Here is a 26,631-nt window from a genome sequence, read left to right on the forward strand (position 1 = left end):
AGCAAACTGCCTCCAAAATCATCCATCAGTAAATTATGCCAATCCCAAATGTCTTTTGTTGTGATGTTTGTTTTTAATGTCCCAAGAGGCATGAAGAACAAGCATCTGGTTTTCAGTACGTCTTTTCATCCCATTTTCCGGCATTTAATTGAAGCATACAAAGTCCAAATAACTCATGCACTCTTTCAAAATGAAATTACTCAATTCACAGCAGAACACGTCTCTGCAAGCCAATCCTGCCCACATTTTCTCCTTTGAAAATTAACGTAATAACAACAGCATCAGACGGTCCTCCCTCAAGATTCCTATTCACATATCCCAGAATTGTTGTTCAATACGGAGACTAAATACCAACAAAATATTTTTCCTGTCAAGAAGACCTGGTAATAATAGTCCAACATCCAGGCAGCATATCAATTCGGCGTTGGTTTTGAGGGTAGTATTGTTTAGTCGCAGTCTGAAACATGAGAGAAAAGACTGGAATGTTTCAGAAGCAGTTTCTACAATATTGTCTGCACTACTGAAAATCCAGGGGACCTTATAAAGTTATCACCCGGTCCTGACTGTATCTTCATATCTGCAAATAAGGGATAAAAAATAAACGCCTTGCTCCAACCACAAATATTCCAACGATAAAATGAAATTGGCCAAGCAGAAGAAAAATATGATCATAACAATGCTTCTTTCAACTTCAGAAAGTTGTAAGAGTTGCTATCTCTCTTGAGCACACAGAGTGGAATTTGCTCAATTCAGTCTCCCTGGAGGAAAGTTATAATCTTTGTTCAAATGAGGCGACATCTTTAAAGGCAACAGGAGAACCTTTTAAGGTAAACCCCATTTTCTTCAGAGCCAGGTGGGAGGGTCACATTCCTGTGACAGTTACTGAAGATGATCTTGGAAAGAAACAGCAGGCAACTCCCCACCTAGACAAGGTAGATAAATAAGACCCTATGTCCTTTTCTGAGATGACTTTGCCCCCAATCTCAAATATGTCAATGTTATCATTTTACAGCAGACACAAATCTTGAAGCAATAAAAGATTCCTTCTAAGCAGATACAATAACAGAACTCTTTCTGCATATATTGGAGAGTCTTAAAGGTCCTTCTTTTCAGTATGTCTTTTGGGAAACAATGGAGACTACAGGGGGAAAAAAGAAGGGTTGGGTTCTCCATCCCCCAGGAAATTAAATATTTAACATTTACTCATTAAAATGTTTTGAATTTCACATCCTGATGATAAGTCGCCTCGTTTCTAAGGAAGCTGTAGCATAATCCAGAGGAGGCTCACAGATTTCCAAAGGAAGCTAAACCTATTTTTCATGTAGCACTAAGGAAGCTGTTGGATTTGTGCACATCAGAGACCTAATTGACTCACTGATCCAGTAATGATGGAAATGTTGTGACTTTTAAAAATTGAAACAGATTGGCAGAGTAGAGAACTGAAATACTGACTTTCTACAGCTGAAAACAATCAGGGAATGCATACAAGACAAAATGGATTTTATGCTCTACAACAATTCACTTCAGGCATTTCAATGCAAAGTAAAACATAAACAGATGTTGAAAACAGTTAACCTACTGAACCTACCTGCTGAAAGGAATCCTGCAGTAAAAAAAAAAAAAAAAAGGTACAAGTAAGGATTTTATGTGTTAGACGGAGCAGCAATTTCTTTCCAAATACCTGGAGCAAAAGGATAGATTCCAAACTTAACATTCATCACACATTTTGCTGTATTTAATGAATATTCTAGTTGGAAAATACAGGGACAGTCTGTGTTGAGGTTTCCATTAAAAAACATGTCTATGTTGCATGTTAGGAATCTCAGTAATTTGGTTTATTCCACTCATGCTTACTGAGCACCTATTCTGTGCACAGCTGGGCTACAGGGATAGAAAGATGAGAAAGACAGTCCTTGCCCACGGGGAGTTAACAGCTTACTTCCACCATATACAATCTCATGGGTAACTTCAAGACCCTGTGACAGGACAGTAACACAGGTATGCAGAAAGGACTACAAGTCAACCACGGGGCAGAGGGAACCAGGGCATGCTCAATCCACGTTGTTACATTCCAAATGAAACACAAATTTTGACTTTTGCACCAAGATAAAACAATAGTTATTTCTTGTGCATTCATTCCCATGGGTCTCAAAGTATGTGTATGTTGGTTGAAGGCGGAGGGAGGCCAAGGGGAAGCAACGTCACTGACGTTTGGAGCAGGACAGTTTTTCACTGATAAGACCCTCTCACATACTGCAGGACCTTTGCTACACCTAAGGCCAGCAGTAACTGTCCCCATGCCCAGGCACTCTGACCAACAATAGGTCCTCTGTTATTTCCACATGTCCCTGAGGGTAGGACCTTTTCTTGCTGAGAAGCACCCGGGCGTTCAGCAAGCATCTATTGAACACAGACTGCACCGTCATCTCTAAGCTCTGGATGCAAGACACATTCCTAAGTCAGCAAACTATTCCTATGTTCTATAGGTATGAACTTACATTAGGTCTTTGTGAAGACTGAGAGTGTATGCCTTTTCTTCACAAAAAGATGGTACATTTTTTGAGATCAAACATTATGTCTTTTAAAAACTATAATTCAAAAAGATACATGCACCCCTATGTTCATAGCAGCACTATTCACAATAGCCAAGACATGGAAACAACCTAAATGTCAGATGAATAGATAAAGAAGATGTGGTACATATAGATGATGGAATACTACTCAGCCGTAAAAAAAGAATGAAATACTGCCATTTGTAGCAACATGGATGGATCTAGAGATCATCATACTAAGTGAAGTGAGTCAAAAAGAGAAAGACAAATACGATATGATATCACTTATATGTGGAACCTAAAATATGGCACAAATGAACTTATCAATGAAACAGAAACAGACCCACACACATAAAGAAAAGACTTGTGGTTGCCAAGGGAGAGGGGGTGGGGGATGGATGGGTGGGAGTTTGGCAAACTATTACATATAGAATAGATAAACAACAAGGTCTTACTCTGTAGCACAGGGAACTATATTCAATATCCTGAGATAAACCATAATGGGAAAGAAAGAATGTATATATGTGTATAACTGAATCACTCTGCTGAACAGCAGAAATTAACACAACACTGTAAATCAACTATACTTCAATAAAATAAATTTTTTAAAAAACTATGTCTTTTAATTGTGACTGTCACTCTACCTGGCACGTAAAAGAACCCAGAGTTTTAACATCAATATCAATCAATCAACATCAAAGAGGCATAATTTATTAGGTCTTTCAAAACCTAACACCTACTACATTGAACCAGGAATCTTGAGGAAGAGTAAGGAGTGGTATTTGGGGAGAAAAATATATACATGGAGTGATTATTTCCTGGGCAGGCAGGACATGGGCTTTAAGCTTTTGTGGACCTGTACCAAGCGTGGCCCATGTAGATTTTTGACTTTGGGCAATCTCTGTGGCCTCTGCCCCAAACTACACATGTGTTGCTTCGCCCAGTGATTCAGGTAAGGCTGAGGTACCAAACTTTTGTAGTTCCTGGAGGTGAGCAGAACAAAATGGGCTGCCTGGTAACTACAAAAGAGCTGAGATCCATGAGCTCTCCAGGAGTAGATGTGAACTAGTTTTGATTATTTGTGCCGTCTTAGAAAAGGTATTGAAGAAAGGCTGCCCCAAATTCCATGCCCTATTATGTTGTTATAAGTTGCACTCAGGCCGACGGAAAGAAATCAGCAAGTGGAGGTACCAACACCTCAGATGCATGGGGCTTGTTCACAGGTGTTGGTGGTCCTCCATCACATGGTCCCAATTCCCTCTAAATTTGTTAATTAAATAACCTCTGATGCTGGTTCTAGATTTTAGAGACCTAATTCATGGATTCGGTCAGAGAAAGGTGGTTGGTTTTGCTACAAAACAAACAAAAAAGAATGCAAGCCTTTACCTTTGTGCACTCCATCTTCTTGGGGTGAAATAAGAACACAACTCAACAAAACTTCTGCAAATGCAAAGCTAAAAAAGCAATTCAAAAGGCCTGTGCAATTGAGTGTTCTGTCTTTACAGAAGTGGTTTAACTCAGGAAGTCAAAGGCGATGTGGAATGGTTTGAAAAACACATCAGTCTTATCTTCAGACCAACAAATTGATGAATCTGAAGAAAGAGACAGAGTTCCTTAAGAGAAAGGCTGAGCTTTGAGCTGATAGGCTGAGCAGATAGTAAGGAGAAAATGTGACTCTGAAGGTCTAGACAGATATAGAAAGGCGAAGAGTCATACCCAGGTCTAATACTTTTAGACCATTAGAAAGGGGAGATGTTCTTGGCAGTTACTAGATGATAATGTATGGGGGGAACCCAAAGAAACCAAACAGAGGAGGAAGGGCAAGCTCTCCAAGAATGAATTGACTGTGCCCAAGGGGGAAGAACCAGTGAAATTATTGAAAGCTTCTTAAAGCTGCAGATAGATAGACAGTTCATTACAAGAATAGTTAGGGAACCATGCCTTCAAGACTGGACAGCTATGTTAAGCAGCTACTGAAAATCTAGATATACTGGACAGGGTAAGATCGGGAAAAGATGAACTATGTTAAAAGGGAGCTGGGCAGTAACAGATTGAATCCAAGTCTAGGTTAGATGAAGACCTGATAGAAGAACACCTTTTAGATAGAAATTAATCAACTCAGGAGGATAAGGGTAGACAGGTTATTTGAACATAGAAGGTTTTTGTAGACCCAGGATCCATATTTCTGGCTATGGGAGCTATGGGAGCCCTTGCAGAGGAAGATTATATGAGTCAGTTAGAAAAAAATTGATGGCCAGAATGCAAAGAGGGACTAAAAGCAAAGCTCAGCAAGGAGTACTGGACCTGCATGGAATCCAAATGGAAAATAACCAAACTCAGAAATGGGTTGAAGCCTTTCAAACTCAGCAAGGTGTCCCTAGAGGAGGAGGGAACAAACAGAGACAGAAACAGCCTAGAAAAGAAAATATCTTTATAATTAGTAATATAGACTCTAGTATGAGGAAACAACCATTCCTAGCGAGGGAGGGACGAGGAGGGAATCAGAGTCCTCAAAAAATGTGAAAGATGGTAGGAGAGGAGAAATGATTCCATCAACCTTACCCAGTGAAGGGTTTCACAAGGTCCTGATCCAGAAGCACATTGTATGTTATCTGTGGACACTGAATACCCACAGTTGAGCATGTTCTCTTTCATCAGATCCCACCAGCCTCTAATTCATCATTCTGGCCTGCTTTCCTGCCCTTAGCATCTGTGAGACAGGAAGAAAACCTAAGATAACCCCGCCCCTTTGGTTTAGCCAGTTCTAAGTTTTCTATAACTTATAACCAATAGAGTCCTATTAAATATAGAATACCTCCCAATAATTTTATACACAGTCCAGGAGACTGCAACTGCCATTACCACCCCAAGGCCAGGAAGGTAGTCTCTCTCGCTTAGGATGCTTTCTGGGTATCTACAAAGTACAAAAGTGGAGCCAGGAGTGTGGGATCCCAGCAAGTGTCACTTCCCTCCCCTCCTGACATGTTCTCTTTTCCAAATCTAACCACATGTGGTTTCTTCAACTATTGTTTAGGTCAACTTAACTATATAGCTGCATTCACAAGAGAGAGAGAAATCTTTAAGGGCAGGAAAAGGCAGGGAAGCTGAAATCCAGAGCAGGAAGTGTGAAAATTGACACTGAGAGTCCTGGCAATTGGGGGTGAGGGGAGGAACGGGTTACTGGACCCCAAAATAGGCCCAATTAGCGTGGGTCTTGGGTTTCAATGCCAAGGAAGGAACCTGAGAAAAGCTCTACGCTGAGAGTTGGAGCTGAGAGCCTTGAATCAAGCCAGGGTGCTCAGAGGATCACATTCTCAGTGACAGGGGGATTAGAAAATGTTCCTCTTAAATAGCCCAAGAAAAGGACTAAGAAATGCATCTGTAAAAGTGAAAAAAATTAAAAGCTCTTATGAAAAATAAAAAATTCCAAGCCTGTCTCATGAGCAGGCCTGGGCACCAAATTTATACTATAGTCAAGGTGTAGAATTCTCAAGCTGTGAAACTAATATAAAAATAAATCCCAGACTGGTGATTCCACTAGGTGCCCATCAGAAGCAAACCGAAACCACTCTGCATATCCATATAACCTTTCCCCACCCCCCAAATGAGCTCACAATAAAAAAAAATTAACAACACATGAGAAAGTGTTCTGCCAAGTTGTGCTAAGAGGTGAAGGTAGAGAAATGGGCAAGTAAATAGTTCCCATCCTCATGGAACACACGATGTACCAGAGAAGAAACCTACTAAATAGCTATACAAATGTTCACTCAGTTCCAATTGCGATGAGTGCTATATAGAGTAAGCACCAGGTAAAGAATTGGGGGTAATGCAAAAAATGAACATCCAAAACCCACTTCTGCCTTTTTTTGTTAAAACTTAACATGTTCTTTGCAAATGACATGACCGATAAGGGGTTACTATCCAAAATATATAAACAGCTCATATAGCTCAACATCAAAAAACCAAACAACCCGATTAAAAAATGAGAAGACCTGAATAGACAAATTTCCAAAGAGGACATGCAGATGGCCAAGAGGCACATGAAAAGTTGCTCCACATCGTTGATCATCGGGGAAATGCAAATCAAAACCACAATGAGATATCATCTCACGCCTGTCAGGATGGCTATCATCAAAAGTAACAAATGTTGTCAAGGATGTGGAGAAAAGAGGACCCTCCTACACTATTGATGGGAATGTAAACTGGTGCAGCCACTGTGGAGAACAGTATGAAGGTTTCTCCAAAAACTAGAACTGGAACTGTGGTACATATATACAATGAAATACTACTCAGCCATAAAACAGAATGAAATAATGCCATTTGCAACAACATGGATGGAACTGGAGGGTATTATGCTAAGTGAAATGAGTCGGAGAGAAAGACAAACGTCCTACGTTATCACTTATATGTGGAATCTAAAAGGTACAACAAACGAGTGAATATAACAAAAAAGAAGCAAACTTACAGATATGGAGCACAAATTAGTGATTACCAGTGGGGAGAGGGAAGAGAGAAGGGGCAGTATAGGAGTCGGGAATTAAGAGGTACAAACTATTATGTATAAAACAAGCTACAAGGATATACTGTACAACACAGGGAACATAGCAAATATTGTAATAACTATAAGTGGAGTATAAACTTTAAAATCGTGAATCACTATATGGTACACTTGTAACCTATATAATATTGTACATCAATTATACCTCAGGAAAAAAAACCCCAAAAAACTCAACATCCTCAACTTAACTACAAGAGGGAGCAGTCTAATATTGAAAATATTTCAATGACAAGAGATGTTAATGAATGTTTACATATAGGCACTCAAAACTGAATTACTAGAATTATGATTTCAGCCGTAATAATTTACCTTCCCAGCTTCTTTCCACTGATGGTTCCCAATGTTTTTAATATGTTAATACATACATTATAAACTGTGCTAGAAGTTTCATAGTCATGACGAGAGTCCCAAAGATTAAGAATTACTTAACATTTCCTAAAATTGCAAGATGATGAAAAAAAAGGCTTTGAGAGTACAGATCTCATTGGTCCATCCATCATATTTTTTTAATTTTGTTTTGACATCTTTCCACAGTTAGTATTCCCAACTAATAAAGCATTTTAAAAATCACAATGCAGTATTTCACAAAGAATAGCATCTGTCAATTCTCTTGACTTTCTTTCCAGTGCTAAAGTTGTCTGCACTTTGAAACGAAAGCAAACATATAAATGATAAATGTTTTAAAATATGTACAATATTATGGATATATCTGATTTGCCTATGAAAAGGCAAACCTCTGGTTTGAATTAAAAAGGCTAAACTAATGAAAAGATGTCGTTAAATGTTTAATAAAGTGCCTAATCTTGATGTATTACCTTTTATCCTTTCCCACGAAAATGCAATGAAGAATCACAGCTGTGAATTACATGATTATAAATAATCCTGTTTTCAGTTGTAGAAGTTAGAGAATTCTCCTTTTGGAAGTATAAGAATAAATTGTGTATTAACAGTATACTAATTGTTTACTGCTTTCAAAAAAAAAGGTCAGCTATTACAAAAGATCAGCTATTACAAATAAACTTTGTTAGTGTAGATACAAAAACATTAAAAAAAAAATCTCCTGAAATTATCAGCATTTACTGTTTTTCCCTTTTCTAAAAATGTGAAGCAACCACATAGTTACAGAAAAGTTGGAAGCACAGTAAATACAAAGAGTTTTTCTGAACCATTTGACACTAAGTTGCTAACTGGTTGCCCTATCCCTCTAGGATATGTTACTCCTACAAGCAAGGACATTCTCCTACATAACCAGAGGAAATTCCGTTGATACATTGCTACCATCTGATTCTCAGGACCCATTCCAGTCTTGCCAAGTCTCAATAATACCCCTTAAACCAAAAAGGTCTAACTCAGAATCACGTATTACACCTAATTTTCATGTCTCTTTAGTCTCCTTCAGTCTTCTTCCACTTCCATGACTTTGACACTTTTGTATATTACAGGCCAGTTATTGTGTAGAATGTTCCTTAGGAGTAGTTTAGGATTAAATTACATCTTTAGCAGAAATATCACAAAAGTGATACTACACTCTTCTCATTGCACCCTATCAATTTGTCCCTTTACTGATGATAATCCCATCAACCACATGATAAACATGGTGTCTGCCACACTTCCCATGTAATCAGTAAGTATTTTGTAGTGGAATATTGAAATAATATAAATATCCCAGCCCTTCAAACTTTCAGTTTATCTTTTATTGACATATGCCTGGGCTCTTGGTCTCCTATTTTATTCAATACTTTATTACGTGTACTATCATTAATATTATTATTATTTTTTTTGCGGTATGCGGGCCTCTCACTGTTGTGGCCTCTCCCGTTGTGGAGCACAGGCTCCGGACGTGCAGGCTCAGCGGCCATGGCTCACAGGCCCATTTTTGATGCTCAAATTGCCCTCCATTTGGCCAGTGGGAGCCAATTCAAGCTGGCTTCTGTGTCCTTTGAACTTGCCCACATCCTTCTTTGAGCACCTTCTTGCTTTCTGGAACAAGATGTTTTGGACCCATGTTGTACTTTCCTTGTCTTGCCCTTGGAATTAGCCATTTCTCCAAGGAGCCTGGTTTCTTTTTGCAGAAAATGGTGTCTGAAACCAAGATCTGGAGGCCCCTTGGAACTCACAGGGCGTGCTCATGGCTCTTAGCTTGCGGCTCATCCTAGCCTCTCTCAGAAGACAGAGCTGAAGGGGAAATGTATTTATACAGTGTGTGCCCTCACGTGTGCACACACATACATATAGACACTCACATCTATATTTATTTCTACATCTACCTTTATGTTGAAACATATACATTTATACCCGCATCTCTAATTCCAATCCCATTAGGATTATAAATCTAGTTTTCTGCCTTTCTATATTTTAACTCCTTTTTCCAACAACAGAAAACCTGGCTTGTTCTCAGCTTATTTGATCAGTCTCCCAGTCTGTAAGGACTCTCCCACTATCCCGACCACATCACCTGCGGAGGTGCCACGCTCACCCTGCCCAGAGCTCCAACATTCCCCGCTGGCTGCCCCGTGTCCACGCCTTCCTCATCCAGCTTAGCTCTGACCCTCCGCCTTAAGCCGAACTCCCTCCCACCTTCCTCATCCGACCTGGGCTCCTATACGTCCCACAGGCCACATCTCCACGGCGATGCTGTCCTCAACATTTGGGTTCTAAGCCACTGCACTACCCCTCAGGGCACCTCGGAGGTACCTTGCTCTGCTCCCCGACCAGACTCCGGGCTCAGTTGCTCAGCAAAGGGGGAGGAAAAGGAGAATCCACGCAAAGGTTTGAGGTCTATAGAAAGCAATCAATATTATTCTTTTTTCACTCTTTTCTCACTTTTAACACGTATAAAAGAGGAATAAAATGACAAGATCTAGCTCTTTCAGCCTTCTCAGCTACTTTTTTTTCTTTTTTTTTTTTCTTTTTTTTTTTTTGCGGTACGCCGGCCTCTCACTGGTGTGGCCTCTCCCGTTGCGGAGCACAGGCTCCGGATGCGCAGGCCCAGTGGCCATGGCTCACGGGCCCAGCCGCTCCGCGGCATGTGGGATCTTCCCGGACCGGGGCACGAACCCGTGTCCCCTGCATCGGCAGGCAGACTCAACCACTGCGCCACCAGGGAAGCCCTCAACTACTTTAAAGTCAGTAGCCTGTGAGAATGTGTGTCGTGTGTGTTTAATGTTTTATACTAAGGCAGCCAGACCATCGCAGAAGCTCTGCACTCATTACTTCCCATCAGAGTTGACCTATTTCCCCGCCTCACAACAGAGCATGCAGAAAAGGCCAAGTTGGATAATTTGTTGCATTTTCCCTTTGTCTTGGGGAAACAAGGCCTATTAAGGGGAAAAGGCCAAGTTAATTTGTTATATTTTCCCTGGTTATTGGAGAAATGTGAGTGGAGAAACAAACATTTTAAAAGAAAAAAAGAAACACTTTTACAAATTAAAAAAATAATAAATTAAACGTTTGTTTTAATTATTTAAAAAAATTAAAATAGTTATCCTATGGGTTTTGTTTACTTCCCATAGGAAGAATAAATAATTTTTCTGGAGAGAAGATATGTCTCACCTGTCGGGAAAGCTTTCTTTAAGGAAGTAGGGGAGAGAGTCGTCAGCTTGTAGGAATTTCTGACACAGAATGATTGGAGAATACTGCTAATTAGGAGCATATATTTCTTATCCAGAGAGCATTTTTGTTCCTCTCATTGACATTCAGCTGACAGAGGTAAAGTTAAAACACTACAAACAAAACTGTTGGTGTTCAATGTCATTGCAGCACTATTCACAATAGCCAAGACACGGAAGCAGCCTAAATGCCCACTGAAAGATGAATGGATAAAGAATATATGGTACATATATACAATGGAATATTACTCAGCCATAAAAAGAATGAAATAATGCCATTTGCAACAACATGGATAGACCTTGATATCATCATACTAAGTGAAGTAAGCCAGACAGAGGAAAACAAATATCATATGATATCGTATTTGGAATCTAAAAAATGATACAAATGAACTTATTTACAAAATAGAAATAGACTCACAAACATAGAAAACAAACATGGTTACTAAAGGAGTGGGGAGGGATAATTAGGAGTTTGTGATTAACATATACACACTACTATATATAAAACAGATAACCAACAAGGACCTACTGTATAGCACAGGGAACTATACTCAATATTTTGTAATAACCTATAAGGGAAAAGAATCTGAAAAAATATATATGTATGTATGTAAACTGAATCACTTTGCTGTACACCTGAAACTAACACAACATTGTAAATCAATTGTTTCAATTTAAAAAGAAAAAGGAAACAAATCAAACAAAAAACAGTTTGTGCCATGGGCAGGGAGTTATTAGGCAAGCTGGAGTTGTCCCCAGGAACCCAGACCTCGGAAATGGGCGCATATACCAGTCCGCTCCTTCCAAGATGTCACCAAGGACACCTTCAGAAAGGCTCATCTCTGCTTTAATTTCGGGAAGGTTGGGGAGCTCAGCTGTAATGTTATTCAGAAAAAGGCAGAATAAAAATCAGGATAGGCCAGGTTTAGGACTAGAGTTACCAAGTCTAGAATTTACATTAAAAAACCATAAAGACCAGGGGGAGCGAGGGAGCTGGTCTCTAAAGTTTGGCAGAACTCTTCTACAGAATGAAACCGGACAAACACCGCCGCTCCCGGCGTGATTCTCCCACCTCTGCCCCCGTGGCCACAATTGGCCACCCCAAGTAGGCAGCTGGGTGTGAGAGCTTTCAGGGGCCTCCCCAGAGCTTTTTTTAACCTGGTATTTTCTGCTTATAGACTTTCCACAGGGCAACCCCAGGTCCGGGGGCGAGGGGGATTCTCTTCAGCTGGGAAATCTGAGAAGTCAACTGGCCTGTGGCAAAGGAGATATTTTTAGCCGAGACTTTGGTATCTCGGGAGTGCCATCTACTTTAGACCGCAGGGTGGGAGACACAAAACAGAGCTAAGCAAGGGGACTGGGGCGACTCTGCATTTTCTTAGCAACGACTGCGGAGCTTACCTTGGAAGAAGATTCCGTGTGTGCTCTGGTGGGGTGGGGAAAGCCGGCCGGGCGTCTTCTTAGCAATGGGGCTACACCCTCCCCGTGGAGGCGAGGCCCGGAAGTCCCGCCTTCACGCCACGTATTCGCAGGGTCTCTCCCAATACCTATCTGCTCACGTGCCCACCTGCCTGCCTGCTGCATTGGCATCACCTGAAACTCCTTAGAAATGCAAATTTGGGGCCCTATCTACTAAGTTAGAAACTCTGGCAGTGGGACCTGGCCATCTGTGTTGCATCAGGCCCTGCAGGTGATTCTCAGGCATGCTAAACCTGGAGGATTACTGGCCTAATCACATGGTCACAAACATCCCTAGATAAAGGTACAAGAACAAAACTTGATCCCTATCAAACCCACACGGCAGTACATCGTTTTAAATTAATAGACATTATTTTCAGCACATTTTTAGATTGACAACATTGAGCAGATAGTAAAGAGAGCCAAAAATTCTTGGTAAACCTTTGTTTTTCTCCTGTGTACCTTACCCTTTCTCTCCCAGCTGAGTTTTGCTATCAAAGATTGCAACTGAGTCAGAGTAAGAAACAGCCCCCAGTGCTCGGGGAGGATGGCAGTCCCACACAGCAACCCTAGAAATGGGTACACCGGGCAGGCTGCAGGGAAGCCAACTGAAATTGTCTAAGATGATGTAGCCAGGGGAACGTCTCCTCCAAAGAGCCTGGGAACTAACATTAGAGTATTCCTAATGAATTAGCTTCCTATGGCTGCTGTAACAAATGCGACCCGTGGCCTCCAACAACACAAATTTATTTCTCTTACATTTCTGGAGGTCAGACGTCTGAAATCAGTTCCACCTAAAGTCAAGGTGTCATCAGGGTTGCCTCCTTCTGACCTCTTTGAGGAGAGGATCTGTTTCCTTGCCTTTTTCAGCTGTTAGTGGCTGCCTGTCTGTATTCCTTGGCTGCTGGCCCTTCCTGCATCTTCAAAGCACATCTCTCTAGTGTCTACATCCATCCTCTCATTGCCTTCTCCTCTGACTGACCCTCCTGCCTCCCTCTAATAAGGACACTGTGGTCCCAACAGTTCCTCCCAGATAATCCAGGATGATCTCCCCATCTCAAAATCTTAGCACACAATCTAATCACAGCTGCAAAACCCCTTTTGCCTTATAAGGTGCCATTCACAGGTCCTGAGGATTAGGATATGGATATATTTGCGGGTCCATTATCCAACTTACCACACTCCCTATGGCCCTGTACTATCTAATACGGTAGAGACACTGGCCACATGTGCTTATGGAGCACCTGAAATGTGATTCATCTGAATTGAGATGTGCTGTAAGAGTACTGAAATTTGAAGACTTAGTATGAAAAGAATAGGTAATGTATTTCATTCATAATTTTTATATTGATTCCATGTTAGAATTGCAAAATCTTGGATATAGTGAGTTAAATAAGACCTATTATTAAAATTAAATGAATCGGTTCTTTTTGCTTTTTCAAACGTAGATAATTTAAAATTACCCACGTGGCCGACATTACATGTCTATTGGACAGCGCTGCTATAGACCACAAAGGAAGCAGGGTGATATTAAATTTCCATAGTTTTATTTATGTGTTACTCATAGTTATAAGGGAGCCTAGACATTGAAAGCAATATGTCTTCTTTCAACCTTCTCTAGGGAGAGCAACTGACTGCACAGAATGGAGATTTCAAATCAAGAGGGATGCTATATAGGCACATACACAACTAAATTCTCCACTAGATAACAGTAACCAAAAAAAATAATAATAACCTAGCAGCTTGTGTTCTTACAAAGCACTTTCTTAAAGCATAATTTTGCTGAATCCTCAATCACAATCCTGTGAGAGGAATATTGTTCCCATTCTTCAGAGAAAGAAACTGAGCCTAAGGGACATTTACCTGCTGGAGTGGCACCCATCTAGTAAGTGATGGATAAGAATCCAAGCCACGTTTGTGTGCCACAGTGCCCAGGGCTACCTTGAGCTTATCTTGGCTTGGGTTTAATGATTTAATCAAGCTCACTCTACTTCCTGAATTATTTTATATCTAATCTTCCTAAATTTCAGAGATCCCAGAATTCTCCCTCTTCACCTGAAAATTTTGTTCCTTTGCCGATCTGAACACATTTTTGTGATTGTTTATTTATTAGCTGTGAACGCAGAGGGGTGTGTGTCCTACCCAGCTATTTAAGGAAGAGGACTTTATCCTGTGTCGAACTCCTCAGCTAGAGGCATACCTGATACTAAAACCAGACAAAGACACCACCAAAAGAGAAAATTACAGGCCAATATCTTGGATGAATATAGATGCAAAAATTCTCAACAAAATATTAGCAAAGTGAATCCAACAACACATAAAAAAGACCATACACCACAATCAAGTTGAATTCATCGCAGGGTCACAAGGATGGTTCAACATACACGAATCAATGCAATACACCTCATCAACAAAAGAAAAGACAAAAACCACAGGATCATCTCAATAGACACAGAAAAAGCATGTGACAAAATTCAACAGCCGTTCACGATAAAAACTCTTACGAAAGTGGGCATAAAGGGAACATACCTCAAGATAGCAAAAGCTATTTATGACAAACCCACAGCCAACATAGAGGCGTGCCTGGCCCCCAGCTTGATGTGGACCATCTGTTGGAAGGCCCCCAACACGAATGACTGTCTCTCCCCACCCTTTCCACCACCCACAAGCTGCATGCCTAGGTGAAAGGCTCAGATCTGACTTAGAGCCAGAGAAGATATCCCCAGACAAACCTGGCCTCTGGTGAGCAGATTTCCTCTGCTCAGTCTTCCTTGGAGTGGAACAGGCCATGTCGGACTTTGGCAGAGGTTGCTGTGAGAAGAACTGGCAAAGCCCCACAAAGAGGGAAGCAGATGTCAAGGTCAGCTAGGATGCCCCTTACCCAGCAGCACTTCTCGACTGTCGGAAAGGGAGGAGGGAAGTAGAAAGGAAAAGGGTACGATGTGCTGCTCATTTTCTCTGCAACATGAAAATCTCAGCCTTTAGATCTAGAAAGGCCCTTGGAGAGTGTCTAGTCTAACAACCTCATTTTACGCGTGAGGAAACCAGGATCAAACAGTTAACTGACTTCTTTCTGTAAAGTCTCCCAGCAACTTAGTATCAGGTAAAGACTGGAGCTCCCTTTTCTGATTGTTTTCAACTTGGACAAAATTGCTTTAAAGGATCACAGACAAGTATTAAGTAAAATCACACAGCTTCGACTTCCAAACCACGCTGCAGAGAAGAGGCACCTTGCTTGCAGGCTGAGACTCTGAAATAGGCACTCAGAGCTGAAAGTCATGTACAGTCAAAATAATCCTTGAAAATCCTTAGGAAAATGCCACATTGGAGACCAATATAACTTCTGTCAATCAACCCCACACAGTCAGTTTTTCCAGAGATGGAACAGGCTCCACAGTTGAGTACCAGATTAATTAATTGGCTTGAGGTTAGAGGACAAAAAGGCACAGATCTTTAAACACAGGACCACACGTAAGACTGCAAGCTGGAAACATATAAAAGGCACCAGAGTTCTGAAATTAACAGCAGATCCCCTTCTTTTATCCCTTGCTCTCACTCCAGGGCACTGAGCAGAACAACAGGCAAAGTGACTCATGCTACTTAAAGAGTTCTCTCTTCCCCACGCTCCTGATTTAGTGTTTACTGCTTAATTAGAAGCTAAGCTTCACATGCGCGTGAATCTCTATTTTGTTCGTTTGTGAATCCCAAGTGCCCAGTACTGTGCCTGGCACATAAATGTGTGTTGAATAAATGGATAAATCTACTCCTCTTTTTGTCCAGGCTACGTAGTTGAATTCTTGTAAGTTGATGTTATTTTGTTCTAGCATGTAGCTCTTAACCTCTTGGGGTGTTATGTTGCGCTAGCCAGAAAAGTTCACATTGAACTGTTCATAGAGATTGTTCAGTACTCATGGGGTTCATGGAGCCCAAGATTAAAATTTCCTGGTGCTATCAACCTTTAAGATGCTGCTGTGACACTTTAGCAGAATGACCTTCTTGGCTTTGGAGAGACTGACATCGTTTACTTTCCTAACTGCACAAGGACTTTTCTTTACAGCTCTCCCAAATACTGGAAACAAAAGGTACTCTTTAGGGCTTTTCTGGTGGCGCAGTGGTTGAGAGTCCGCCTGCCGATGCAGGGGATGCGGTTCATGCCCGGGTCCGGGAAGATCCCACATGCCACTGAGCCTGCGCGTCCGGAGCCTGTGCTCCGCAATGGGAGAGGCCACGGCGGTGAGAGGCCCGCGTACCGCAAAAAAAAAAAAAAAAAAAAAAAAAAAGGTACTCTTTAAATGTTCAGCCCAGAAGCTCAAAGGGGACCTGGGCTAAGCTCAAACTCGTGGCGCCAAAATGATTTTCACAACCCTCCGCTGTATTTTCTGACCTACTCCTAAGCCGGCCTGTTGACTGACTGGCCCTTCTCCACAGATGTCCTCTTGAGATGCTTGCAGGTTCCAGCACTGATACTGAATGGCCAGATGGATCACCTACAGGACCACCCTGGATCCCCAGCTAGCTCTATCAAGCATTGACACTACACCTGTCACCACCAGCTCTGATGGTTTGGACACAGAGAAAGGTACAGCAGGACAATATTCAAACAGCTGTTGTAAGGTGAGCTGATGGGGGCAACTGCCAGCAGGCTGAGAGGAAAACATAATGTACGGGTATCCTTCAGCAGAGCTCAGAGCCAAGCAAACACCGCTGCAGAAGCCCCAGGGATGCGGCAGACAGACACACTGGTGCTCCAGGACAACAGCGGCTCTTTCTGAGCAAAGAGAAAGAAGGAGAGACCGGAGACAGGGCTGGGGACAGTGACGGGCTCAGGAAAGGGCAGCTGACTCAGTAATCCAAAAGTGAGCCAACCCATGTACTACACACCCACATGGAAAGCACATATAATCTCCCAACCTGCACCGTGATTGTCTGCCTCTAAGAATAATAAATATTACAGACTATGCTCTAAAGCAGATTTAGCAAAGTCCCAGAAACAGAATAAACTCAAGGCAGGGAAAGGACTATCTATCTATGCATCTGTACTGGCTTGAACAGTGTCCCTCAAAAATTTATGTCCACCAGAACCACAGAATGGGACCTTACCTGGAAATAGGGTCTTTGCCTTTGGAATTAGTTATGGTGACATCATACTGGATTAGGGTGAGCCTTAATCCAACAAGACTGGTGCCCTTAGAATAAAAGGGGAGAACACAGAGACACAGGGACGAAGGCCATGTGACTACAGAGACAGAGATTAGAGGGATGCAGCTACAAGCCATATGCCAAAGAGTGCCAGCAATCACCAGAAGCTAGGAAGAGGGGAGGAAGGATCCTTTCCTAGAGCCTTCAAGGGCCATAGCCCTGCAGACATCTTGATTTTGGACTTGTAGCCTCCAGAACCGTTAGCGAATAAATTTTCAGCATTTTTAAGTCACCAGGTTTGTGGTAACTTGTTACAGCAGCCCTAGGAAACTAATACAGCATCTCTCTATTTTAGCTACTTTCAAATACATTTCTGTATAGTCATTCATTCACAAATAGTTAATTTTCACGAGTTCTGTCCCAGGCACTCTTCTAGCAATGAACAAAAGCAAAAATCTCTGCCCCCATGAAGCTTATATCTCAGAGTAGGAGGAGACAGAAAATAATCAAAATAAAGAAGTAAAATACATAGTCTGTCGAATGGTGACAAGTTCAGTAAGGGGTCCTATGGCATGAGGTGGAGTATTCGTTTTCAATTTGAATAAATTAACCATTCTCAGAGGATTCTGATCCAAACACTGAACCTAAGATTCTAGTACAGACAGCCCTCGACTTACGGTTTCTCTGCTTTATGATGGTGTGAAAGCGATATGCATTCAGTAGAAACCGTGCTCAAATTTTGGATTTTGGTGTTTCCCTGGGCTAGTGGTACGTGGTAAGCTACTCTCTTGTGATGCTGGGAGGGGTAGCGAGCCGCAGCTCCCAGTCAGGCACTCGATCGTGATGGCGAACAACTGATACACTTACAACAGTCCTGTACCCAGACGACCATTCCGTTTTTCACTTTCAGTAAATTACTGAAATTTACTGATTCAGTATATTACCTGAGATATTCAACACTTTATTATAAAGCAGGCTTTGTGTTAGATGGTTTTGCCTAACTGTAGGCTAATGTAAGTTTCCTGAGCATATTTAAAGCAGGTTAGGCTAAGCTGTGATGTTTTGGTAGGTAAAGGATATTAAATGCATTTCAACTTATGATGATATTTTCAACTTATGAAGGGTTATTGGGACATAACCCCATTGTAAGTCAAAGTAGATCTGTACTGTCATTCTTGGGGGAAAATGGTACAACACGTAAAGGTACGTAGAGGAGAGAAGAGCCTCACTCTATTATATCAGAGTTTCTGCTCTAAAACCAGGAAACCCATCAGCCATAAAGCTCACTGTGAAGGGAAAAGAACAATTCATTAGCAAAAATCATCAAGGCTAAGGGTAGAATCTCTAAGGATGTTGTGACTAATACACACTTGTTGGCTGATTTATAATAAATGTTAAATATAAAATTTATTATGTGATTATATAAATTATGTAAATCGTAAATAGTCATTTACCATTCAGCAAATGCCCTGGCAGTGATTCAGCTATGCAAAACCACTCTTAAGAGAAAAAGAAGCAAAGGGAGTGCTGGACAGGAAAACTTTTATCATCCAAGAGTCTCATTAAATTATCACTCAAGTAAATTGAGCTATTTGTAACGAGGTGGATAGACCTAGAGTCTGTCATACAGAGTGAAGTAAGTCAGAAAGAGAAAGACAAATACCGTATGCTAACACATATATATGGAATTTCAGAAAAAAAAATGTCTGAAGAACCTAGGGGTAAGACAGGAATAAAGGCACAGACCTACTAGAGAATGGACTTGAGGATATGGGGAGGGGGAAGGGTAAGCTGTGACAAAGTGATAGAGTGGCATGGACATATATACACTACCAAAGGTAAAATAGATAGCTAGTGGGAAGCAGCTGCATAGCACAGGGAGATCAGCTCGGTGCTTTGTGACCACCTAGAGGGGTGGGATAGGGAGGGTGGGAGGGAGGGAGACACAAGAGGGAAGAGATATGGGGACATATGTATATGTATAACTGATTCACTTTGTTATAAAGCAGAAACTAACACACCATTGTAAAGCAATTATACTCCAATAAAGATGTAAAAAATAATAAAAAATAAAGACACACACACACACAAAAAAATTATTACTCAAGCAAAAGAAAGCTCTAGAGCTAAGAGAACATTCCTCGGTGAAGGAGATGTTCTGTCCACACTGTCTAATACAGTAACCACTGGTCACATGTGATTATTGAGCACTTGAAATGTGGCTAGTGAGACTGAAAAACTGAAGTGTTCATTTAATTTTGATTAATTTAAGTAACCGCATTAATTAAATAACCACAGGTGGCCAGTAGCTACTCTATTGGAGAGAACAGGTGTAGAATCACAGAAGGCTGGCTGTGGAGACAACCCTGAGAGAATGTGAGACGGGACCAGCTCCACAAATAAAAACAGGTAAGGGAGCCTTCACAGAATGTATAGCTGTTATGTAGAGTTTTTCTAGGACATATTTATTTCCTTAATGCTCACCAGGCCCTTATAGATATTCAGCGGTATTACCTCGTTGGCTGGAAGAGGAAATCAAGGTTCAGCAAGATTTTTTGACTTGCCCAGAGGGCCTTGCAGCTTTTAACGGCTGGAGCCAGAGATTTGAATTTGGCTTTGACACCAAAATACATACCTAGCCACCAAGGCACTCCATGTATAGCACCCTTCACTCTTGTGATGTCTTCCATTCAATCTACCCTCTCTGAACAGTCTGAAACACAAAACTGTGTGTGTCTGCATGTGTGTGTGTACACATATGTGTGTCTGAGTAGATTCTGCAGAAGAGGTTAAGTCTGAGAGTTACTTGAGTTCTTAGTGTGGATCAAGTATTCCGTACAAATCAATATCCTCTAGACTACCAGCCCCATTCTCCACTTAATCAGGCAAGAACAGGATGCGTGAATGCATGCTTGTTGACTAACTTATTAAGGCCAAAGTGGCATGTTAAATAAACCCTTCTTCCTTGGACACATTCAGCAAAAATTCTATAACCCAGCTTTTCTGGTCCTCAAGGAGCTCCCATTCCCCCCCAGCCGTAGACAAATTCAGACCACAATCACACCTGGTTGGTGGTGGAGGCACTGATGCCTGCTGTTCTCTTATTAGTAAGATTTCTGCAGCGTTGTGAAGAAGGTTTCTAATGGGACTAATTTTGCATCTTTTTAAAAAAGTTTCACTATGTCCAGAACTATACTTGATGAGATTAATAAAGCAATTCTTATTTGTCTCTTTAACCTCCTGGAAGGTTTAGCTGAGTCTTTCATCACCGTACTATACGCCTATCCTGCAAGGAACGGTCTGGGAAGAGTCCTTTCCCCAAAATAAAGCTTTACAGCATTTCCAGGTTTTGAGATTTATGTGATCCCATACCCAACTAACTCTGAAAACAGTTCATCCCAGTGTGGCTCTCGGTGTCCTGGGAAGAAGTCTATGGAAAGCCTGACTGCTCAGCCCAGCAATCACACATGTCTCTGCAGACAGCTAGTCTCACCTCTCAAGCCGCAGGAACCTGGTTCGAGGGACTGATTTCTAGCCTAATTTCCGCACAACAAAACTACTGACACCAAATAATACAAACAAGCTGGTGAATGTTGTGCTGTGACAAAAACTGATTTTATAATGGTTATTTCCAAAATTAATGTGTTGTGACATCTTTAATTTCAACACCTTCAGCCAAAATGTGTGTCTTTGGAAAATGATCACCAGTAAGTCCTGACTTCGCTCCCTTTCTGGTAGCAGTCGGCATACCTTTGCAGAGTTTTGATTCCATCAGTAAATTATTGAATACTTTACCAATGGGGTGGGGGGCGAGGGGAGACTACAAACTACAGATGGACAACAGAGAAGTCCTCGCGGTCTTATTGAAGAGTGAGCTCGTCTTTGTAGTGCATTGTTCTCAGAAGTCTCCCGCGGAAGGAAAGCTCTACTTTACGAATTGCCGGGACAGCTTCCCTGGGAACGCCCAGCCGGGCCGCTTCCCTGATGAGCTCGCGGCTCTGAGCGCACAGGGCTCGGTCCCGGGAATGACAAGCAGTGCAGAAAGTGCCTACACCGCCATCCACCGGCCCCGAGCGGGTGGCACCCGGAGTGGCGAGCTCGCCACGAGAGCTGGGGAAGAATCCCGGCAGGATCCGACCCAACACCACCTTCCTCCCACAAGCGCAGCCCTGCGTCCCTGCCCCGAGAGCGGTCCCTGATCCTCGGCTCCGCGCAGCTGGGACCACGCCGCAGCGAATGGATTCCGGGACCCTCCTGACACCGAAGAAGGAAGGCAGTGCTCAAAAGAGACCCGGTTCCTGGGGGCTCAGGCCAGTGAGGACCTGCCGTGGTGCTCTTCCCTACCTTTCCTCTCTCGAACCAGGGGCAACGTTGTCCCTTCCCAGAACAGGATCGGAGCCCGCCAAACCCGGAGTAGCTCGAACCCGCAGCCCCTACCCCAGCCCCGCCCCCCCCCATGGCGGCCGGCGGCCGGTGTGCCCGGGCGGGTACTCGCCGCAGACGAAGTTTGCGCGCAGGGTACGCAGGAGTTCCCAGCACCCTGCAAGGGGCAGCGCTCAGATGGTCCAAGGATAACCGACACCGCTGGTTACAGGGGAACCGGACGCGAGTCCGGGCTCTAAGAGGGATGAAGACCCAGGCGCGCGCGACCGGGAAGGGAGGCTTACGTCTGGGGCAAGCGAGGCTGCGCGGTCCTTCCAGGTGCCGGGCGTCGGCGCAGAAAAGAAGCCGCGGACCCCCGAGGGGCTGGTTCCGACGGCTCCTTCAGCAGCCTCCTCAGGCGCACTGGCGCCGCCGAGTCCACTTGATGCGTGGAGGGCGCCCCTGGCAAGGAGAGCGTGGTCTCCGGACCGACCCGACCCGAGCGTTAAAGGAAACACTACCCATGACACTGGGAGGGTCCCGGACGCTGGGCGACCGGGATGCAGGGCCGTGCGCCCGAGGACTGGTTACAGGGCGCTTAGCGTGGCGCTGGGACAGCCGAAGCTCACCGACGGCAGGGCAAGAAGGTGGCACCCGAGGGGAGGAGGGGGCGGGACGGGAGGGATTGACCCTAAATTCATCCGGACCGAGAGGTCATGCGACCTGTTCGGCGGCAAAGCGCGGTTCGTGTATCTTACCTGCTCCGGAGCCCCGGCCGGGCGGTAGCGCTCTTCCGGAGCGCGGGCGGGGGACTGTTTCGTGGAAAACATGTCTCGCTTTTTCCTCCGTCCGCTCTTATCCTGGTCACTTTTCTCTCCTCTGCGTGCCCCTGGAAGAGGCACTACGGATGCCTTGCCTCTCGCTCAGGAAGAGACAAGTTGAACGTCAAGGGACAGGGGCTCCACATTTTGTCTGCTCGACAGATCCCACCTCCCTTCACTCCCGTCTCTGGGTCCCACCCATCAGAACCCCTAATGACAGATCCTCTACAACCCCACCTCTTTGCATTCAAATAAGTTATTCTTCAGGGGCAGAGGGGAAGCCAAGCGGACTGCGGGTCCCCCCACCCATGCCCACCCCCAAACTTACGCCCCGTGACGGCAGCACGAAGAGGACAAGACCTGAGCGTTTGGGCTGTGGGAGACCGAGTAATTGGGAGCAAAGGAGTAACTTGTCGGCTCTCCCAAATCTCATCACATCCTAGACCATTCTCTTTTGGCCAGAGCGTAGCCAAGTAAAAATCAGAGTAACTGCAGGCACTGGCAATTAAAGGGCAAGATTTTTATCACAACAAAGATTTACGTTTCTAGGGCGAGCATTATTTGCTTTAGGCAAATGGAAACTAGCTTCTCTGTTTAGGGAAGGAACTGCTTTGCAAGAGTCCCTGAGACTTTGCTGAGGCTGCAGGGACCCGGGAGGGAACCTGAGCCTGCTTCCATAAACCTAGCAGCGATTTCCCGCGGAGAGCAATCACAGGCTGAATCCTAGGGGCCAACAACTCTGTGCCTTTCTGTCACTCACCAGCAGCCCCTCTTCCTCGGGCAGCGTCAAGGAGGCACTGCAGGTATTTACAATGGTAGAGACTACCATTTGAAGCCCAAGTTGTCGTATGTTTGGCAGAAAATGACTACGCTTGAGTTTCTCTTAGAAATATATATTTTTTAATCCAACTTTAGTCAAGATCTAAGGAAAATTTTTAAAAATCACTCGAGGTTATTGAATAAATCCATCTCCATTATTCTGGCAGAGGCTATGCATAGTCAACAAAATATGTATCAGGCACTTGTTCCTTGGATATTATAGCTGGGGGAGGGGTGTATAACTTGTAAAATTGGGGGGAGGGGAAATCGGTATTTTGTTTCTGAAATGAAGTGAGAAAGAAAATATTGCAAGTGCATAGTACAATAGTTGAAATAGGGAGTTGAAGTAACCAGCCTAAGTTTTAAGTTTACACAGCTAGCAAGTGCTGAGCTGGGATTCCGCAGAGATGTAATTTCAGGACTGTGTTCTTCTAAGATACTGCTTCATCACACGTCATTGTCATCACCACAGGGACACCAGTCTGAAAATCAAAAGCCTAGGCGATTTGTCTGCCAACTCCACCTTGAGCAAATCCCCTAGTCTTTCTGGGCCAGTTAACTCAGTCTGTAAAACAAGGGTTGGATTCAATCCTCAAGGTTTCTACAGGCATTCTGACGCCAAGTATGAATTGCTATTCACCTCCTTTCTCTTCCACTTTCTGCCCTCTAGTGGAGGTGTTAAAGGAACTGTGAAATTTAAGTAGCTAAGTCAGTGAATTTGAGATAGCTAGGGTAAATAAGTCTTCTCTTTCACTACTATACAGTACTGTTCTTCAGAGAGCTAAAGCTGATTGCACTGGTGAAACAGCATTCTTTAAACTTCCTTTTAGCAAGAAAACCCAACCAGTTCTAGGCACCAATGGCATCAGAGTAAATATTTGAGGTAGTCTTTGCATGAGGGCAAACAGGTATTTTTATATTCTTTGTAACAGACTTCTATAATGTAAGGAATCATAACAAATGTTAGAAATCTCATAACATATGTGAACTAATTTGAATATGCAGAGGGCTCACAGTAATCTTCAATGACCTATTTGAATTATTCCTTTTTAAAAAATTTGCCACATTTGCTTTTCAACTTAAAGTGACAACCATCATCTAGTTTCTTACATTTCATTTTACAAAAAGAAACATTGATGGCCTTTTGAAATTTTTATTGTCCAGTATTTCAAACATATATCTAACTAATTAGATGGTTTAAAAGAAAGAACATAAACCTTAATGAGATTTATGGGAAAATTCACTTAAAGGTAGTGAGTATACTTCTGGAAAGGGTGATTTTACAGATTAACTTTTAGTCACATTTCATGTACAGACCAATTTTAGTGCTTAGGACTACAAATAATGGCAATTTGAGAAAAAGAAAGAGATATCTTAGAGAAGCAGCCAGCATCCCAGGATAAGAAGAGGAAAGCAGTGGCTAAAATAGATATGCTATCCCACGGCTTAACACTCACCTAGGATTTATTAGCTGCCAGATGAACAAAATTGAGTTTCTGCCCTCACAGAACTTCCTGGCATAATGAACACATTAAACTGGGACTTCCCTGGTGGTCCAGTGGGTAAGACTCCTCACTCCCAATGCAGCAGACCCGGGTTCAAACCCTAGTCAGGGAACTAGATCCCACATGCATGCCGTAACTAAGAAGTCCCCATGCTGCAACAAAGACCCGGTGCAGACTAAATAAATAATTTAAAGATAAATAAATACATTAAACAAACGCAAATATGTAAACTATGGAAAAATACTTACAAGTAATATAGGACTATATTTCAGGGAGTCAGAATGTGATGTTTTTAGCTGAGATCTAAAGACACAAAGCCTTTAAAATTATATATATACATATATATATATTAAAGAATAGAGCAAGAAACAGGCGAATTGGACAATTACCTATTGCAGGGAAGGAGAGTTTACTTAAACTAAGAAGGGAAAACAACATGCCCATATCTGAAGTAATAAATTCCAGCACACTGAAACATTCTGTATATGATAAAAGTAGGCCGTGCAGACATTCTGTTTGCTGTATATAATATTTCTGGGTCATCAATCTCTTACTCTAATATACTAGTCACTGGGAGAAGTAATAAGAACCGGCCCATAAAAAGTTTCAAAGGAATTTTATTTCTAGCACCCTCACACACCTAGTGCTAGCTCCCCCCCACCTCCAGGGCTGTCATTTGACTGCCCACATCCAGCCTAGTGTTCCTAGGGATATTACCCCCTCAATGACAATGACCACGTGAGCAAAAACCAAGATGCCTCAGTTTACAATTTGTTTTTCTGACCTGTGAATCAATTTGTAAGAAAAGTTATGATGTTAAGTCACATTTATCTGTATTATTATAGCTAAGAATTTCTAAGCACTATGTGCCAGGCACGTCACAAAGTGACGTGTATACTTTTTCAGTTTTTAATTCTTGAAACAAACCTAGTTTCCTTTGTTGTAAAATGAGAATAATAACAGCCCCGCTGCATAGGTTGTCATGGGGGTTTAGTAAATACAAAAAGTGCTTTAAAATAGTTGTAGACACATAATAATAGCTAACACTTACTGAACACTATTATTTCTCCTTGTTTCTATTTTACAGATGAGGAGGAAAGTACGTCTTACAAAAGTTAAATCTCACAACTAGAAAAGGGCAGAACCAGAATTGGAGCCCAAGCAATCTGGAACTAGACTGACCTCTTAACCCCTACCTCCTGTACAATTATTAAGACAGTAATGGAAAATGCCCCAAAAGTTTACGGCCTAGAATGACACTGTGAATTCACTCATTCATCCATCAAATAGTTATTGAGCACTGCAGTGGGTTGAATTGTGTCCCTCCCCAAAATTAATGTCCAACCGAAACTAAATATGTAACTTTCCTTATTTGGAAAGAGGGTCTTTGCAGGTGCAATTAGGTAAAATGAGATTATACTGGAGTAGGGTAGGCCTTAACTACAGAGTGTGTTCTCCTCAGAGACAGAAAAGGACACACGCAGACACGGAGAAGGCGGCCAAGTGGAAATGGAGGCAACACTGGAGTGACGTATCTATGAACCAAGAAACGCCAAGGATTGACGCCCAAAACCAGAAGCTAAGAGAGAGGCATGGAACGGTTTCCTTCTCTGAGTCTCCAGAAGGAACCAACCCTGCTGACATTATGATTTTGGACACCTGGCCTCCTGAACTGTGACAGAATAAATTTCTGTTGCTTCAAGCCACTTTCTTTGTGATAATTTGTCATGGCAGCCCATGGAAACTAATACCAGCATCTGCTATGTGGCTCAGCATGGTTCCCCACTCTGGAGTTACAGCAGTAAA

At 42.6% G+C, this 26,631-nt stretch overlaps 1 protein-coding gene across 4 annotated transcripts in view; it reads right to left on the reverse strand.

The window, feature by feature from the left end:
- Positions 1 to 22,928, reverse strand: part of CORIN (corin, serine peptidase) — a 254,774-nt gene extending 231,846 nt beyond the window's left edge. For 3 of the 4 annotated variants that reach the window (XM_060299302.1, XM_060299301.1, XM_060299303.1), the window contains exon 1: positions 22,439 to 22,664. In XM_060299302.1, coding sequence (XP_060155285.1) covers positions 22,439 to 22,510 — 72 coding nt within the window. In that variant the 5' untranslated portion in view covers positions 22,511 to 22,664. Of the gene's footprint in view, positions 1 to 22,438; positions 22,665 to 22,829 lie in introns of those variants that run through there. The other variant, XM_030880459.2, reaches the window with a different exon arrangement.
- Positions 22,929 to 26,631: the final 3,703 nt, after the last annotated feature.

This window comes from Globicephala melas, chromosome 5 (assembly GCF_963455315.2).
Source record: "Globicephala melas chromosome 5, mGloMel1.2, whole genome shotgun sequence".
NCBI lineage: Eukaryota > Metazoa > Chordata > Mammalia > Artiodactyla > Delphinidae > Globicephala > Globicephala melas.